Source organism: Perognathus longimembris, chromosome 2 (assembly GCF_023159225.1).
Source record: "Perognathus longimembris pacificus isolate PPM17 chromosome 2, ASM2315922v1, whole genome shotgun sequence".
Lineage (NCBI taxonomy): Eukaryota > Metazoa > Chordata > Mammalia > Rodentia > Heteromyidae > Perognathus > Perognathus longimembris.
In genome coordinates this window covers 78,979,761-78,997,751 of record NC_063162.1, presented here as the reverse complement: position 1 = coordinate 78,997,751, position 17,991 = coordinate 78,979,761, and the positions used below count along the sequence as shown (strand labels likewise).

The following is a 17,991-nucleotide window of genomic DNA, read 5'->3' as shown; positions in this document are numbered from 1 at the left end:
CCCTTAGCTTTTATTTGCTCAAAGCTAATGTTCCAATATTTGAGCCACATCTCTACTTTCATCTGTCTCATGGTTAACTGGAGATGAGTATCACAGTTTCCTGCCCTGGCTAGATTTGAACCAGGATCCTCAGATCTCATATGTGAGCCATCAACACCTAGCTTAGGCTAATTGCATTTTCTGAGGTGAATAGTGCTCAGATCAAGATGAGGAGTTGTTAGTACTAATGGCAGAGTACGATCCAGTGGCTCTTCACCTTGCAGAAGGGGCTTTCTTTCTGTTCAATAAGAACCAACTGAAAGCAGTTTACACATGTGCTCAGAACTGAAAAGATGACAACTTATCTTTATAACTCTATCATTGTGTTCTGGAAAAACAATTTTTTCCTTGACTAGAAGTGGACAGTTTACCCTTTGGGGGAGTGGGGCGGGTTTAGGCTGTTTGTTTTCTGTCTCTGTTAACTCTGTCTCTGTCTCTGTCTCTGTCTCTTCCAACCCTTTAGTCAGTTCCTCATTTGGATAATGAAATAAACCACAATCGTCTTCTGAAAGTGGTTGCATAGTTTAGTTTCCATTCTCTCAATCTCTAGAGTGACAGGGTACCAATTAAGAGTATCTCCTTTTTCTCAGAGGATCAGAAAGTTCACCTGTCCTCCTCCCCCAAGAAAATCATAACATTCATGCTGAGGACAATCAAGGTGAAGGAAGAAGAATGCAACCATTTAAAAATATTCATAATAAACCCTGTTAGCTTTGTATGTTCTTGGTGCTTCCTGGAACATTGAATGGAGGAGGCTTCCGGGTTGGACTAGTTACACCTGTCTTAAAACGGGATCAGCATGGGAGTCATATCCTGTAACTTCCCTTTGTTTTCTAATGCTTATAATCACCACATTCTCTGTCAGGTGTGTATTCTGCATAACTGCTGAGTGAGAGCAACAGACACAAACTTTTTAGCTCTCCGAGGTTCACTAGAAGATTGAATTACTCTGTGGAGGCATTTCTGGGATCCACAGACCACTTAAGCTGATGACCAAGCCCAAGGCATGCCAATCATTCTGCTGCTTGTCAGAGCTCAGCCTCCTCTCTTCTCCCTATGGTGCTTGTGGTTCCAGTGAAAGCCTTAAGATTTTGCTTCCTGTGTGCATGGACATGGACATGCATGCCCGTGGAGAAATGTCTCCTGGGCAAACACCAGCCTGCCAGGGTTTTTAATGGAAGTAAAGAAAATGGAAGAAATCCTAAACAGTGCTTATTTGTGTATGTATGTATGTATGTATATATATATATACATATATGTATATATATGTATATATATGTATATATATATGTGTATATATGTATGTATATATATATGTATATATACATATATATATACATTAGACATTTGGGGATAGATAGTGAAATCACAAAGTAGGCAGTGAATCAAGGAAAGGAAAATCCACTGAACACTACTGAAGCAACTTGAAATAGCACTGTATTTGCCCACTTTAGCAAAGGTACCAGCCAATTTAAAAAATTGCTCAGAAAGTGAGAGGTGGAACCAAAGCTGATAAGGGAATGAGGTGTTGCTGGTAACAAAAAAGATAGGCACATGCAGCCCTGGAGAAGTATGATGTGATGTGGGAAGAAGTTGGATCCAGACCCACCTGTGGGTCTATGGCTACAGGTAGGGAAACCACCTCTGCAGCTTTCACGGCTGCCTATGTAGGAGAAATGGCACTCTTCCTGGCACTGAGAATGTCGAGTCTGCAGCCTCTCTGGCAATCATCAAGAGATGACTATTTGTGAGAAGTGACAAGTCACCTGTGTTTTCCATTGGTGACAGAAAATGGAGGTGATTCAGTTCAAGAAGCCACCATTTTTGGATGAAGATAACTTCCCTCAGGCCTTGTCTTTCTGGCAAGCCCTGACATGGGAATATGACTTTTGTCTTAGGGACTTGGGACAATAGTCCTGAAGTGCAGGGGCTGAGGTTTCTGAATAAAATGGGAATTGTGTACTTGTGTAGGAACATCATGGTGAAATCCCTGTGTACAACTAACATATGCAAATAAAGTGGGAAAAATTGGAATTATAAATTGAGTACCTACAAAAATAAGTTCCTTTGTGGCAAAAGTGAGTTAATATGTTTGCTTATATAGACATAGGAAACAAATTAAGGTCTGGGACTTTGACTGATAGTAGGAGCCATGTTCTTCTATGCCATGGGTGGGTTTGAGCATCAGGCCCCTGGCTGCATAACCTTATTTCTGAAGGGTTCATTGAGTGAAGTAGACCTTGGACAAGAAGGATCAGAAAATTGAGACCATAGTGTCAGAGAGGTACACAGTTCCATTTGGCAGGATTTCCAGGCCAGAAGGCCTATGGAATGGGAGAAAGCCAGAGATTATTTATATTGGCCAGGCAGGTGACAGACAAGAACAAAACTACCATGTGTGGACAGAATCTGGACTTTGGAACCAACTGTGTAGAGAGAGGATGGAGGGCGACAGAGCTTCAGTGGGTACTGCTGGGAGTCCCAAAACTGGCAAGAAGGATCCATTAGGAAGCACCCAAGATTTTGATTACAGGCTAAGAGTTGCTATTAAACTCCAACTAGGAGAGAATTTGCTTTAAATGCATCCAAGAAAGAGAAAGACAAGGAAAAAAAAAGAGAACAGGAACTCTCCTTTCCCTTCCCTTCCCACCCACCCTAGCTGCCCTCGAGTGCCATTTAGGACCTTCATCTGACCTGAGAGCTAGCCAGACTTGGGGATGGCCTTACTGATAGGAAGCTTGCTATGCCTGCCTTCTGTCCTCCAGGGAAGGTCTGGTGTGCTTAGGAAAAGCCTAACCCACTCGTTGCCTAGAAACCTAGAAAACTGGATGGCCCCAGTGGCCTGCAGCTATCCAAGGCTGTTGGAGGGGAGCCAGAATGCAGAACCTTCAGCTGGCCATCCTGTGCAAAGACTGAGAGGAATGTGCATTGTGTTGGTAGATTGAGGAGCCCTCTGCTGGCTCCCAAGAAGGCAGTCAAGATGGCAGCAAGACCCCGCCCCCCTCCCCCACCCCTTGGCTTGCAGCCTATGAACAGCTATGCCTGCTTTCCCATTCCTCATGGAAGGCAGCAATGGTATTTGATACCTTTTGTGGTCATCAGGTTTTCCTCCTGTCTACTCTTTACTTCCACACAAGGAACTCGAAAATACTTAGCTGACTTATCTTTATTTCCCTTATTAGCCACCTATGACACCTTCTTACAGAGGAATGTCTATCGTTCTTTACCAGGAACTTCTGACGGGTTTTCTGTGCTTTCCCAGAACTCTGGGCTTTTGCCACTTTCTCTCCTCTGACACTCAAAACCCACGGCTGACTCCTCCCTCTGTTCCTTCTTTAGCTTCCTAACAATAATGTCTTGGTGGGAGCGGGCTGGGTGCATGTCAGAAAAATCATAGAATCTGGGCCCTCTTGATCAGGGCAGGAAACAGGAAAAAGCTAGGCAAATGGTAAGATTATCATGGGGATCTAGGGAAAACTGCTAAGCACTTTGCAGGTGACCTTCACAGACATGCATGCTTGATACCATCCCAGCAGTTCTTAGGACCTTCATTGATTGCATCAGTGGGTACATCCTCTGCAGCAGTATGTGTGTGTGTGTATGGGGGTGGGTACGTGTATGTACTGAGGCTTCAACTCAGGGCCTAGGTACTGTTGCCTGCTTTGAGCTACACCTCCACTTTTGGCATTTTGATGGTTAATTGAAGATAAAAGTCTCATGGACTTAGTTGCCTCCGCTGGCTCTGAACCATGATCCTCAGATCTCAGCTACCTAAGTAGCTAGGATTATTATAGGTATGAGCTACCAACACCCTACTCTGCACCATTTCTTAAGGGACATGGGAAGGAACCTCAAGAAGGAGTCAGAGGTGAGATTACTAGAATGTCAATTAAAGAGCCCAAGCTTATGAATGAATTACTTAACACCCATTGAAAATGTTTATGACTTCCCCCGGGAGAAACATCATCCTGTGCTTTCTGATCATGTTCTCTCTACCAGAAGATGGGGGTGAAATTGACAGGTACTGAAGGTAGCTGGCATCTTGCATTTGAGACCTGTGCAGGTGGAATCATGGGGCTGGAGGCCAGAAGGAATGCAGGTGGCTAATGCTCTAACACTATCCCAAGAGAAAATGAAAAATGAGCTACCTTCAGTCTGAGAGATGAGTGAGGTATGATGGTTGGAGGCAAAGATTGAGCAATGGTTCTAAGTCTTGACTTTCAAGAGTTGATTACAAATAAATGGCAACACAGGAAAAGATAAACAACATCTTGAATAACTAGGGGAATGCAACTCAAAGCCACAGTGACCCACCATTCAGACCCATTTATTTATTTATTTATTTATTTATTTATTTATTTATTTATTTTTTGGCCAGTCCTGGGCCTTGGACTGAGGGCCTGAGCACTGTCCCTGGCTTCTTCCCGCTCAAGGCTAGCACTCTGCCACTTGAGCCACAGCGCCGCTTCTGGCCGTTTTCTGTATATGTGGTGCTGGGGAATCGAACCTAGGGCCTCATGTATATGAGGCAGGCACTCTTGCCACTAGGCTATATCCCCAGCCCCGAGACCCATTTAAGATGGCCATAATGCATTGTTGTTTTGCTTTGAGTGCTGAGATTTATACTTAGGACCCCATGCTTGCTAGACAGGTGCTTTATACTTGAGTCACATCCCAAGCCCTTTTTTTTTTTCTTTTTTGGGTAGAGTCTCATGTAGATGTGGACCTCACTCTTTGATTCTTGTATTTATGTATAGCTAGGACAACAGGTATGGTGCATTCTATCACACAGAGCTTTTTGCGTGAGATAAGACCTCACTAGCTTTTTGCCTGGGCTGAGCTCAAACTTGAATCAGTCTTGTGCTTTTCCTGAGAGCTAAGATTACTGGGATGCACCACTGAATTTGGCTTCCATAATGTTTAACAGAATATAAATGTTTGTGAGGATAAAGGAGAAACTGGAACCTTTGTGCATCATGGGTAGGAATGTAAAATGGTCCAGTTACTGTGGAAAGCACTTTACTAGTTTCTCAATAAGTTAAGCAAAGTATTGTCACATGATCCCCCAATTATACTCCTAAAATTTACAAAGATCAGAAAACAAATTTTCATGCAAACACATTTACACAAATGTTTATAGCAATTCTATTCATAGTAGTCCTTGTCCCTATGAGCAGTGTAGTATGCCCAGGTCGGGAACTATGACTCCCTGATAGAGTCATTTTCAAACCAAAGAAATCAAGTGTGTGTGTGTGTGTGTGTGTGTGTGTGTGTGTGTGTGTGTGTGTTTATGCATTCAACTTAGAAGTAGAACTTGGGCAAACTCTCAACTGTTGGGCAAGTTGGTAGTCCCATTTTGAGATGTTAATCAGCTCCTGAAATTGCTACTTTTGTCTTCTTCCTCTCTTCTCCCCAGATGTGTGTCAGAGAAGATCAGATAATTGACCTCTTAGGTTGGTTGCAGTAAGCCAATTCACTGGCTTCTGCTGGTTGCAGTGAGGGGATAGGGTTCTGTGTTTGCTCTTACAGTAGACTCTGTTTGTACTCTCCTCTCCCCTGATAGCTGCTTCCCTTCTGAGGGGAAGTTTACACCCCACAAACCAAAGTCCCATGAAGCTTATGGCAGGAGGTAGAGTTTGCTTTGCTCTTTTTCTCTGTTATCCACCACTTTTTTTTCACAGTTTATCTCTGTGTACTTACAACTTCTGAGGAAGTTGGATAAGATTGTGATAACTAAACACTGTAGACTTTGGTACCAATCTTCGGAGAAAGACAAGGCTCATTTCCCTATATAAAATGGACTTGGTTTTTAAAAAAGGAAAAAGAAAATAATGGCCTGTTTGAATAGGAAATCAAATCCCTCTTGGAGGCAGACAGTGGTCTATTGCTCATGGAAATTTGTTCCTCTGTAGCATGAGCCAACCAAGGAAGCTGGAATTAGAGGAGAGCCCCAAGCTTTTCAGACTCCAGATCACGTGGAACAAATGATTGGTTTTTCATGTTACTGAATGTTGAAAAGACTCAGTATTTTTAAGGCTATTCAGTGCTTCGTGATGCATTCCTCCCACATTACTTTGGAATGTTTTCTAGATCCTTTTTATTTTTCAAATACTCTGAAGTTGTACAAAGAGTTGCCGATTAACAAAGCCACTTATGAACACAATATATCTTGATAGATGCCAACCCTTTAGGCATTCTCCACCATCTTGAAAATTCCATGAGGGAGAAAGAAGGAAGACGAGATAAATCACAAGTATTCTTGACTGTCCATGGATTGAAGAGCTATGTGAACACTTTTTAGTAAAGAATTGAGGAGAAGATTTGGTGACCAAGATCTACCAGACCCTGAAAATTAGCCTTCATAGTGTGAGGTGAAGCCAAGGAAGGGATGTTTGTTAACTGTAAGGAGTGGAGATGATAATAGAGTTATTGGGTCAGAATTCATTTTGTCAGAATCAGTGGGAAAAACTCTGTGAGTTCTGGGGTCGATTATACTTGGGACTCCTGGCTTCTCCACTTGAAAGTCATCACACAGTGACTTGATGAGGTTACTTTTTCTTTTGTTTTCTTTTTTTTTACCAAAATGATCAGTAGAGGAAGAAACCACACGTATTAGACTACCTGTGATAGGTTAGAAATGTACTAGGTGCTTTATCTTACCCATATTGTAAGCACTTCAATCTAAATGAAAGTTTCCCTATTTCAGAGGTGATGGTGTTTCTGCTATATACTCTGTTCTTAATCCTTACTTCTGATAATCCAAAATGCTAGGATGCTAATGAAGGCAGATGGATTACAAAGTGACAACTTGAAATCTATATAAATAAGCATCTTGTAAAAAGTCTTTATAGGAGTATTCACAGAACTTCATTCACACAAGGCTCAGGGCATTTAAAGAGAAAAGTTCATAGCCAGCCCTGATGAAGGGTCATTGAGGCATGCAGCATTGCAGTAAGGACTGAGGATGAGAGGAACTGGAAGTGTATGACTAAATAGGGTGTAGAGAAGAGAAACAATTAGTTGCAGAGTTGTGCAGTGCATTACCCTGAGCAAGGATTCTTGGGTGGTGACAAGGTATAGGTATATGCTTCTTCCTAGAGTGTCACAGCAATAGCTAGCCTCCCTATCATGAATATAGTGTGTATGTGTGTGTGTGTGAGTGTGTGAATGTGGCATATTGTCACTATCATTAGACTTTATGGACCAGGAAATTGAGCAGTATGTAGGATCTCAGTGTCTATGCTTCTGACTGCATGCTGAGGGACTGTGTAGACAAGGAAATGTAGGCTTTGTACTCTCCCTGAATTTGGGGTTATTTGAATAAACCAGCCACCCAGCAAGATACCTTCACATTTCTGTGGATGAGTGAGGTTCCTTGGTCTGCTTCATGTACTTTGTTTGGTCATCTGCATCCTGCTATTATTTAGTCCTGCCTGTCTCTTTGAGTCTGCCTGGTTGTTATGGAGGTAAATGTAAGGCAGAAGAAAATCAATGCAATGGAGTTGATATTACACGGATGTGTTTGCTTAGTGATGATTAGGATGGCTGCAGAACTTGAGTATAGGGAATGACTTACATTTTTCCAGAAGTTTCAACAGGTCGTGCAGAGTTTTCTTGGTGTCAGGCTATTTTCCACACCATCCCTCACCTGTTTCCTATGAAAACTGTATGTGATTATGATGATGGCATTGGAGGGCATTGATGGTCAGACCCTCACAAGGAAGTGTGAACTGGCACAAAGTCTTAACTTGCAATTTAATATAAGTGAATACCAGGAATTTGGAATATGTGGTGGGGGTAGGGGATGAGGTCCGTGGAGAGAGCAAGGGTAGGTGAATACAGTCAATGTACATATTATTTGTATATATGTGGTAATGAAACTAGGTAAATTGAAGGGATAAATGAGTTGGAAGAGATGGAGAATAATGAAAGGGGTACCATGGCTGAAGGTTAATTGTATGCACACACTCATGTTGAAATTAAATCCCTTTGTACAACTACGTAAAAATAAAAATAAAAACTTTGAGTCTCAAAAATTCTTTTAGGAAACTGAATCATAGAATTTATGTCAGAATAACAGAATTTGTGTCTCAGCACCAAGTAATACTGGCTTGTGGTTATTACTTGCTGTGATATAAAAGCCTATTATTATTACTATTATGATTGTTAAATGTTGTCAAGGTTTTTCTGTGTAGACCGAGTTGGTTTGGAGCTCACTATGTAGCCCTGCCTCAGCCTTCAGAGTGCTAGGATTATAGGTATGCACCATCACACCCAACTATATAATTAATTTAAGCAGGGAGAACCAGTTTATCACCCGGATCCTGTGCCCAAATTTATTATGTAAAACATTAAAGCAGAGTTTCTCAGAGGCTCAGCACCAGCCATTCATTCTGACTAGTGTGAGCACATATACCAGCAGGCTGCAGGAACTGTTGGAGACATAGGGAAAGACGAGAGCTACACACTGTCTGCGTGGAGCTCACACTTTAACAGGGCTTGGGGTTGAGGGAGATATGAGTAAGAAATTACAAAATAATCATAATAGCCTACACACATTGATTGCTTCCCTTATGCCAAGAACTTTTTGGTGCTTTTTAACTAATTCATGATAGCTTCTTAATATAGGAACTCCAATGTTAAAGGAGATAGATAACTTGTAGCAAGAGAAATTAAAAACTTGCCCAAGGCCATATATAGCTTATAAATGGCTAAGCCAGAAGTCAGGCCTAAGCTCTGTCTCCAGGATCGGTGGCTTCACCCTTCTCTGCAGTGGCCATGGAATAGTCCATGGTAACTTGGGTTATGGAAGAAGATCGGTCAATATGGCAAGAAAGAGTTCACAGTTGGCCATGGCTGCCACGTTTTTAATCTGAAATTTTAGAGTGCTGGCCTTTTAAATCCTCTTTTTGCATGGGTCCATATACTTTTTGGTGAACTAGACCCTAAAAAGATGAAAGAGTGAAGTTTATCTTGCTCCCACCCAAGACAGAGACTGACCTTGAGATCATCTGGTTAGTATACTGGATGGATTAATTCCTTCTCTTTAGACATCTATCACTCAGTCTGGCATCAGTGACAAAGCTCTGCTTCAGAGCATATTGCTTATTCTATGCCATTACTTAAAAAAAATAACTTGGAGAAGTTAGAATATTAGAAGAAAGAAAGGCAAAACTGGCAGCAGATGAGGTACTTCTGTGGATGGCAAAGGCTATGATGTTTATCCCCATTAAAATACACTTCTTCATCCACTCTCTTCTTTATTCAGTGGCTGAGAGCTCACTGATGACAGGCTAAAAATTTTAGGAGGCTAATTTATACCTGCTGGTGGGATGGGAATATTAAATCACTCTAGTTGCTAAGTATTTTTAGAGGTTTAAAAAGTCTAATGTTATTTCAAAATGAAGAAAATAAATCTTACAGCAGAAATTTGTCATGCAGTGGTGTAACTTTCTTGCAAAATGAAAATGGGGATTTTGCTTCAGTCTTATTCAGGCCCATTTATGAAAGTAGATGCCATTAAGGCATGAGTAGGTGGATTTGTTGCTTTATGTTAAGATGTGGTACAGAGGGTCTATCTTGCTGATGGAATGTTGTGTTTCCCTCTTTCCAAACAGGGCTGCCTAACAACACCCAATTCTCCATCCTTGCATTCACGATCCCTTACACTGGGTCCATCTCTTTCACTGGGTAACATATCGGGGATGTCTGTGAAATCAGACATGAAGAAGCGCCGAGCCCCTCCTCCTCCCAGGGCAGTGCCACCAGTTCAAGACAAGGCATCAGAAAAGGTAAGGAAGTAGGGTTCTTCTAACCAAAGTGTCTCCTCCATGACCTCGCCAGTGCTCCAGCGGCTGCTCTCTGAAGACACTGTCATTCACACCTGTTATGCTAGCAGGCAGAGTATTCAGGATGAACAGTTGTTCTTAATTTAGACATAAAGGCGAGATGCCACTGTGCCTCAATTACTGAAGGCAGGAAGCTATTTTGGGGCCTTACGTTCTTAAAAATCTAGGCTTGTTGACTAACACTGAAATTCTGGGACATCACTGTAACTGTTTAATGAGAAATGTTCAATATAAAGGCACCTAAGAAATACGAAGCTTGTAAACAATAGAGATAACCCAAAATGCAGCATAGATGCCCAGAATAATTCAGGTTCACAGGAAAGCTGAAAATGTCTTTGCATATTAAGTTGTTTTCAGTGTGATATGAAATTTATTTTGTGTAGCTATGTATTTAAGAGCCCACCTGTTAGACCAGGTACCAATGGCTAATGCATATACCTAGCTACTTAGAAGGCTGAGATCTGAAGATTATAGTTCAAAGCCAGCCAAGAAAAGAAAATTGTAGACTCTTATCTCCAGTTAACTGGCAAAAAGCCCAAAGTGGAGCTGCAGCTTAGGTAGTAGAGCATCAGCCTTGAGTTGAAAAGCAAAAGGATAGTGCCCAAGCCCTGAGTTTAAGCCCCAATATGGTTACACATGCATGTGTACATGCACATGCACATGCATACACACACATGCAATGAAATTTAAAAAGAAGCCCTTTAAGTGTTTATTTTTACAGCAATTTAATGCCTTTGGTTGAGTGATTATGTACTGACTCAATTTCCTGGTATACTTCCCTGGTGGTCTGTGAGCCCCTTTCTTTCTACCACCTGCTGATACCTAGAAACATTTGAAATGGCAGATTGTCTTCCCAGAGTTAGGGAATTATTTAAAAGTATAGTGAAAGTAGGGTATCACTTTTAAGGGTTTTAGTTACCCATAGCAAACCACCATCCAAAACTTTTAAATAGAAAAATTCAGAAACGTGTGCTTTTCCAAGCAGCATGTGAATATTGTGCAGTGGCTATGAATCAGCCCCTTGCCCAGGGATAGCTCCTAGACCCTAAGTACAAGCTCCAGTACAACAAAACCCAACAAAAACCCTACTTCCTAGCTGAATGGAGTTAATCTCTTCGCTCCTGTCTGCTGCCTCACTGTCTCTGGATCTGCATCATAGTATTCAAGGGAACCATAACCCTTGTTGTGCTAATTGTTCAGTTCAGACTCTTTGTTGCCTACTCATAAAATGACTTTTCCTCAAATTGTATTAAAAATGAAGTCAGACCTCTCACATTGGAGGTTTGGAAATTTGGTCTTGGTTAGTAATTCAGCAGTAGATCTATCTCCATGTCAGGGTCCAGGAATTTTGCTTGAGGTCCTTGTTGGTCTGTCTGTCTACCTGTCTGTCTAACTGTCTTGTTGGTAGATCAGTTTGTCTTCATCATGTTCTGGAAGTCAGTCCACTGGTTGTCACCTATATTCCTCCAGGGCTGTCCTTAATCTTGTGCCTCATATATTACCTTGCTTCATCTCTACATTTCTTTTATTCATGTCCCTAGAAAAATTACCTCAAAAGCTTATATTTTGATTTTTCTGTCTCAAAACATTCTAATATCACTCAATTTACTTTGCATTCTCCATGATCCTAGCTGTGTTTTTGATCAGAGGAAATTTAGACACAAGCTGTGAACCATTTTGCCTTACATTGGCATGATTAAATAGTGCAGAGAGCATGTGAAGCTTTTTCCTGGAATTGTCTATAGTGTGCCACTTTAACTTGCCTGGTTTAGATTCTAAACTAACTTTCTTTTTTTCCTAACACAGAGACCATATCAACAGCATTAGCTGTTTTCTATGTGTAATTGATATGTGACCCTTGGGAAATCATTTTGATTTTGGTTGTGATGGATACTTTACTTAGTGGTGAAAAGTATGAATTCCAGGCTCAGTTTTATATTAGACTTTTTTCCTTGTGAGAAATGCATTTTCTTTTTAAAAAATTTATGTGATATGTGTGCTAGTACTGGGCCTGGGCTCTGTTCCTTAGCTTTTTCACTCCAGGCTGGCACTCTACCACTTGAGCCATAACTCTGACTCTGGCTTTTTGGTGGCTAATTGGAGATTTTCCTGCCCAGCCTGGGTTTGAACCTCAACTCTCAGATCTCAGTCTACTGAGTAGCTAGGATTAACAGGCATGAGCCATTGGTTCCCAGCTAGAAAGATACCATCTTAATGTGACAGATACAGCATAGACCCTAGATTGCACCAGCATTTACAGTTTTCTTCCAGCAAAAGAAGGTGATGTACTTTTCTGTCTTTAATGTGATTATCCACAGTACGTAAAGACAGTAGAGAATTGAGAATTCTGAGTGAAAAAATAAATAGTATTTTCTACTAAGTAAAATGAATAGCTTCCTCTTACTAAAATACGTGTTATTTGGTGCAGGATGGGTGGGGAAATGGCCTCATAGAAACCATGTCTTCTTAAAGCATATGAGTGGCATATGGATTTAAACAATTTCTGTGAACATGCTTTTTAAAAATGTATTTTGTTGTTTACTAAGGAAAGAACACAAAAAATATTTTATTGTTGTTGGGAAAAACATCAATTCCCTCTTTGTGAACTTCCTTTCATATAAAGATAAGAAGTTTAGGTCAGAATCTCATTTTTGTGCATCTGGCCCTAACATCAAGGCCCTGAATAAAGAGGAAAAAACTTATTTCCAAAGATATGACAAACATATATGTGTGTGTGTGTATATGTATGTATATATATATATATATATATATATATACACACAAGAGTGCTTTGGTGTTTGTGTGTGTGTGCGTTTGTGCGTTTGTGTGTATATGTGCCTGTGTGCGCTGGTACTGGGGCTTAAACTCACAGCTTTGTGCTCATGCTTAGCATTCTTACTCAGGGCCGGTACTGTACTACTTAAGCCACTACTCCACCTCTACCTCCAGTTTTGGCTGGATCATTTGAAGATAAAATCTCTTGGATTTGTTGTCTAGACAGGTGTATGTTAGTTCCCCATTCTCTTATTTATTGTACATTTTCCCACTCATATCTGCTTTATGCACTGTGAGTAATCACATTAGAGGTAAAATAGTATATCATCTTTCAATGGAAAAAAACTTAAATGCTGGTGCAGTTCTGAGTCCATGCACTAACACATTAAGGAAATGTATATTTATGGGTCCCACGTGTAAAATGTTTCCACATAAATTTCTTTTCTTTTTTTTTTTTTTTTGCCAGTCCTGGGCCTTGGACTCAGGGCCTGAGTGAGCACTGTCCCTGGCTTCCTTTTGCTCAAGGCTAGCACTCTGCCACTAGAGCCACAGGGCCACTTCTGGCCATTTTCTATATATGTGGTGCTGGGGAATCAAACCCAGGGCTTCACGTATATGAGGCAAGCACTCTTACCACTAGGCCATATTCCCAGCCCCAGCCTTCACATAAATTTCTTGATGTAAACTGGCAAGTTTGCTAATTATAATGTCTGTTCTTGTTCTTTCATTGAACTGAGAAAACTTGAGTCCCAGGCAAACCTGAGCTGCATGTTTGAAGGTCATGGCTGGGGTCAGTACCTGCTGGGTGTTTTTTCACGGTGCATGTTCTCTATACCCAAGACCAGGGCCCACCTTTCCATACCTGCAGAAGCAGACCAGATAGAATAAATCAGAGATTAGGGAATGGGATGCATTCCTCAGAATAAAAATCTTAGGAAGGACAAGAGTATCTTCATCAAGGTGGATCTCTTATATGTCTAGAGACCCTCCTTAAAGTAGGAATCAACTTCATATTGCACACAGTAACTCGGTACCCTGATTTCTCTCTCAGATATATACCTTTCTCTATGGCTTCTTCAGAAACACTGCTTTGTGTTCTGAACTACCATGGCAGACTATTTCTTGTTTATTTTGGAGTGCAAGGTCAGGAACAGTGTGAGAGTTTTATGTGTTTGTAACACATTGTCTCCCAGTGGGTGGAGGGTCAGAACAGGCCTTTCCCATCCTCATGGATTCCCTGGATCCAACATTACCCAGTGCTCACCCTGCCAGCCTCAGGCCAGAGGGGAGGGTTTCCTCACTGCCTCTTGCCAGGCAGACCTTTTGCCTTCTTCCCTGTGTTTATGTTATTCTGGGCACCTATTATGTTTCTGTCTTTGGAAAATTCTTAAGTCTGACTCAAGCAAAAGAGAGGCCAAGCCTTCTCTCCCTACAGCAGTGTCCCTATCCCACCCTCTGGTTCCAGAAAGCAGCTCCGTGGCCAAACTAACTGTCCTTTCCCCCTTGTGTGTTTCAGTTAGCAGAGGGCAAAGCTTCTCCATCTGTTCCCAGAAGCTTTGATTTCCTGCATGATAGTAACAAGCATTTTCTAAGGCTCAGGTTCTCTTCTGTATTTTGACTATAGACAACAACCTAATGACCTTAAGAACTTGAGCTTAAGCCCCTTCAACAGTCCCCCAGGACTGACATAATGAATGATTTCAAGAAATGGCAACTTGCTAGGTACTGATGGCTCATGATGATAATCTTAGTTACTCAGGAGGCTGAGACATGGAGGATCACAATTTGAAGTCAGCCTGAGCAGAAAAGTGTTCAAGACTGTATATCCAAAATGGCCGGCAAAATGCTATCCTGGAGACATGACTCAAAGTTGTAGAGCACTAGCCATGAGCAAGCAAGCTGAGTGAGCAAAAGGCTCTGAGTTCAAGTCCCATTACTGGCAAAAAAAAAGGAAGAAGAAATAAAAACTCTGATTATGTTGCTTGGGATTGACAAACTCAGCATCTTTTCAGTGACTTATCTCTATAGTTAACTTGTCTTAGATTTCCCCTTAGCAGAGATCTGTGGTAGATGAATTTGCACTGGGACTACCAGTTGACAGCATGTACTCAGATCTGGCCCAGGGCCTGAGCACTCAGCCTTTACTTGCCATTCACTTGGCTGAACCCTTTAACTGGGACCATAACTTGGTCCTTGCTGTATTCTCAGCCTCGAGCTCAGTGCTTGACACACAGTGACCTTCAATAAACATTTTATAAACAGATGGATATGAGCTCAACATAAGACAACTAAGAGATTCATCAGAGACTGAGGTCATTCTCTGCAGTCCTGAAGAATGAATGATCTTTTTTGGAGGTTGACTTCTGGTGACAGTCAGGGAGAATGGTTCTGTGTCAATCTGTGATTTTTTTGCATGCAGGCTTAGCTGGTGGAGGGGAATGGACCAGGCTGGGTAGGGCCAGAGTAGTTTCATGAATAGGACACACACTCAGTGAGTGGCATTCAGTCTGATTGGATGTTCCAGCTGCTTCAACCTCTAGTGGTCCCTAGATAAGACTCTGGATGAGATTAACCCCATCACTAGGTCCTGCCAAGAATCCTCAATACTTCCCAATCCAAGTCTGGTTCTTGAGTTCCTTAAATGTGCAGTGTAGGTGTTGGGGTGCCCAGCTAACTACCCACAATGAAGCAGACAGCTCAGAAGTTTTGGTAGCATTGACTATCAAGTAAAAGTGGTATAGGAGCTGTGGAAAGGCCTAATAGATGTGTGATAATCAGGACTTTTTTTTTTTTTCCAGTTCTCAGCCTTCTAGCATAGGATATCAAGAATGGGCCACCAGTGCCCAGCTCTCCTATTTCTTTATAAACAACTGTTTAATGTTTTTTCTTTTCAGAGGTCCATTCTGCTTTTCCTTGAAGTAAGCTCATAGCTAGCATATCTGGCAGAAACAGGATAAATTCAATCTGGGCACGAGTATACTAGTTACCCAGGAGGCTGAGGCCCAAAAGATGAAGGTTGGAAGCCAGCCTGGGCAGAAAACCCAACAGGATTCCATCTTGAATTAGCCAGCAGAAATGCTGCCCTGGAAGCCTGGCTCAGTGGTGAACATCAGCTATAAAGCCAAGCAAGAGTGTGAGGCCCAAAAGTCAAGCCCCCCCAGTATTGGCACAAAACGGAAAAGAAAAGAGGATAAAATCTGTTTACCTCTCATACACAACTTTGACAAAAAATAAATGAAAAAAAACAAAAGAGGCTGTTCTGTAGACTACTGTTCTCTTTATAGTACTATTAAATAAATGATGCTAATTCATTTAGCTGGTAGTTCCAATGATATATAAACCCAAGAAGTCTAAATTCCATCCTAAATTCATATCAAAAGGCATGAGGTATCATTGCCATTATTGTATGAATAGCCAAAGGAATTATAAATCTACTACTTCAACTGAGATATGGTTGGCAGTTTATATGTGGTTGTCTGTTTTCTGAGATGCTTCTTTTATGTATTGGCTCTACCTAATTTCCAAAAAGTCTGTATCTTCTCATGTGGTGTAAGACTTGCCAAATCTTGGCAGAAATGAGGAATAAAACAAGTAGAGTTCTTTTGGGCCTAGCCAAACTGCTTTTGACTTCACATTTTTTTAAACATTTATTGGACCTTCTTTTTTTATTTTTAATATAATTTTCACTGTAAAGGTGATGTACAGAGGGACTGCAGTTATATAAGTCAGGTGTTGAGAACATTTCTTTTTGAGCAGCGTCACTCGCTCTTTTTTTCTGTGTTTTTTTCTTTTTGTAACTTTTTCTTATTTCTGTACCTTTGTCTTGATTCTACATTTTACAAAAAATAAAATGTACTATTTAAATTTTAAATACCCTAGATACAAGTATATCTGCCAACTAAATATGTGTATATATGTGTATATGTACATTTATACTATATATAATTCAATATGTGCACATTAATTATACTACATATACTATATATAACTATACTATGGTATATACTATATATACTCATATAGTGTAGTACATATATGTACAGTATATATACTGTACTACATAGTATAGTGTATAGTATATATGCTATACTGTATTCTAACTTTACTAATCTATATACTATATATACAATAACTACTAAATGTACTATAACTATGCTGTATATATAATATATAACAAATTTGCATAAAACTGTTTATACTGATTTATAGAAATCAGTTTATACAGATTTCTTTTGCAACAAACAGCTCAGTAGATGTTCTGTTTAGATTGTGAAACGTAAAAACATAAAAACAATTCTTATGACAATGCAGAACACTGGGAGGGCTAAGGAAAGCACTTCTGGTATCTGGGGGCTTCCTTCTGCCCTGGTGATAGTAAAGGTAATGGGGAAGGCTTTGTGTTCAGAGGCTTAGAGAGAGAGGGACTCACTTCCAAAGCAAACATTCCTGAAAACCCTTGGAGTCATTGTCCCTCCCAGTTCATAGCCTGGGAAAACAGGCTTCAGAGGAAGTTCATGGGTGGACACAGAGGCTGGAACTAAACCTGCTGAAGGAAATGACAGCTGTTTTAGTTGCTTAACATCTACCTTTTGTTTATGAATGTCTTCCTCTCTGATACTTGTGGTTAAAAGAAGCAAATGTTGGTTTGAAGATTAGATTCTTATCTATTTTTAGCTGCGCTTAGAATGTAGTGTTTTAGAGAAGCTATCTCTGATAAAATCAAAATGAAAATCGAGCTCACCTCTTCCCTAGCAGAAGACAATTTTTCTGGCATAGAGGAAAAAGGAAGTTGAGTTTTGTGTTTCTGAGACACATGGTGGAAAGAGCCACTGTCTTGTTCTTTCTCATTTTGTCCATTGTCCTTTTATGTATCAATCATGTTAATTTTCTACATGTTTCTCATTATAAGAGGAAATGGTGAGGTTGTGATTTCCTTATTTTTTTCACCTTAGTATCTTGCTTGTGTATTTATTTACTAACTTATTAATTGGCTTAATAGACATTTATTGTCATATTCTAGAGGCTAATAACTGATTCCATCTGCAGTGACCCTATTTCTAAGTAAGAGCAAGCAATTCAATGAGTGTCTTACTTCTTTGTGACTATGCATTTTCATGATTCTATCCTAACCTGATAGTTCAACAATAGGAAACATGGATACAAATAAAGGAATACAAATAAAGGAATTTTTTAACTCCCCATTTCCTGCATGGAGAGCAGAAAATGTTTCTCTTCTCCATTTCTACCTAATTTAATTGTTTTTTGGTTTTTTTTTTTTACTAAAATAAAGCCTGAAATGTTTTTCATGAGTGGATCTCAAGGACTTGTA

General features: G+C 40.5%; 1 protein-coding gene across 7 annotated transcripts in view; it reads left to right on the top strand.

Annotated features, from left to right (window-relative positions):
- The window catches only part of Cobl (cordon-bleu WH2 repeat protein), a 224,887-nt gene that overhangs the window by 110,158 nt on the left and 96,738 nt on the right, over positions 1 to 17,991 (top strand). For all 7 annotated transcript variants that reach the window (XM_048339579.1, XM_048339577.1, XM_048339583.1 and 4 more), the window contains one exon: positions 9,657 to 9,830. In XM_048339579.1, coding sequence (XP_048195536.1) covers positions 9,657 to 9,830 — 174 coding nt within the window. The remainder of the gene's footprint in view (positions 1 to 9,656; positions 9,831 to 17,991) is intronic.